Source organism: Lactuca sativa, chromosome 2 (assembly GCF_002870075.4).
Source record: "Lactuca sativa cultivar Salinas chromosome 2, Lsat_Salinas_v11, whole genome shotgun sequence".
NCBI classification, from domain to species: Eukaryota; Viridiplantae; Streptophyta; class Magnoliopsida; order Asterales; family Asteraceae; genus Lactuca; species Lactuca sativa.
In genome coordinates this window covers 172,507,971-172,509,426 of record NC_056624.2, presented here as the reverse complement: position 1 = coordinate 172,509,426, position 1,456 = coordinate 172,507,971, and the positions used below count along the sequence as shown (strand labels likewise).

General features: G+C 33.1%; 1 protein-coding gene across 1 annotated transcript; it reads right to left on the bottom strand.

Moving 5' to 3' along the window:
- Positions 1–430: 430 nt before the first annotated feature.
- Positions 431–1,242, bottom strand: LOC111900287 (uncharacterized). Its single transcript, XM_023896170.1, has 4 exons — positions 1,030–1,242; positions 841–948; positions 588–738; positions 431–543 (listed from the first exon to the last, which is right to left on the bottom strand). Exons 1-4 carry the CDS (start codon positions 1,240–1,242, stop codon positions 431–433), a joined length of 585 nt encoding a protein of 194 aa, XP_023751938.1.
- Positions 1,243–1,456: the final 214 nt, after the last annotated feature.

Below are 1,456 nucleotides of genomic sequence, written 5' to 3'. Positions count from 1 at the left end.
ATCCGTGGTGATGAATCCCTAGAAAAATTCATGGTGATGAATCCCTAGCTAAATCTGTGGTGATGAATCCCTAGCTAAATCCGTGGTGATGAATCCCTTGCTAAATCCGTTTGATGATCTCCTAGCAAATTACGTGGTCATGAATCCCTAGCAATTTTAGTGGTGTATATATTATATATCAGATTCAATATGGACCGATTGATAATTGATTTATAAATTATATCCAAATAATTTTGTAGTAATATATGAAAAACGAAAAAAAAAACAAAAAAACTCATAACCATTATATCATAAAATAACAAAATAATTATTTATTACATGGAAAAAAGAAAGTTGCTACTCTAAAATACATAATCTTCAATAAACATATATCAACCTACTACTCTTGTTGTTTTCTAACGACATTAATAAGATCCAATGCCGTTTGAAGTTATTTTTCAAGATGCCCGACCCTTGCTTTGTTTTCTTCTTGTTGGGCGTTCATCATTTTTGTAAGCTCTTTGTTTTGCTGTTGTTGTTTAGCAACAAGCTCCCTCATTTCTTCTATTTCATCATTTTTTCCAAAATGTAAGATACATCCGTTTTACCATTGCTATTGGGAACCGCCTTTGCAAAAGAGCCTAATCCATAAAGTCTTTTTTTTTTATCATGACCACCAACAACATCATAAAATAGCTTGTCCTCCTCAAATTCAACACCTTCGGCTTCCAACTCTTCCCGTTTTTCTATATAGGATGCCTACAAAATAAAAATATTATAAGTTAAAAGATATCAGATTTAGGAATGATATTATGGAGTAGCTACAATATAAAAGTTAATTTAAACTAAAATGAATATTACATGAATTTGCCTATCTTTTTCATTTGTGAAAGTGACTCCATCATGATTCTTAGTGTGTGTATACAGGAACAATTCACTATGGAGTGACTCATGTCCTAATTTCCTCTTCTGCATAAATACCATATAAAAAGTCAAATATACAGATAAACATATGCAAACGTTGATACGATGTACCATTTAAAAAATTACCAAATCAGAAGCTATCTTCAAATGACATGCAGATCCAGTGTTATGTGTAGGTTTTGCTACTCCATCAGCCACACCGTTACGCCTATTCTCCTTGTTCTGCTCAGATTTTAGCTTGTATTCTTCTGTGTTCCATTTTAATTGCCAAGAGTTCCAAACTTCCTGTGGAATATGAGCTGGTTTAAGGCCATGTTTGTTTCTTTTTGGGCTCCTCATGTTGAAGAGATATTAACCATAACTTTGTGTCGCTTTCCTTTCCCAAGCTTGCCTCACTAGCGAGTCTATTGTCTCATCCCAACAACATTTTTCTACACATTAACAATATAAACATAATTTGAAGTGTAAATTTTTACCAAACAACAATTTATGACTGATAGTTACCTGAAACTCCTCCCAATATAATTCGCGCATTTCTTTGCTTACCTGTGCC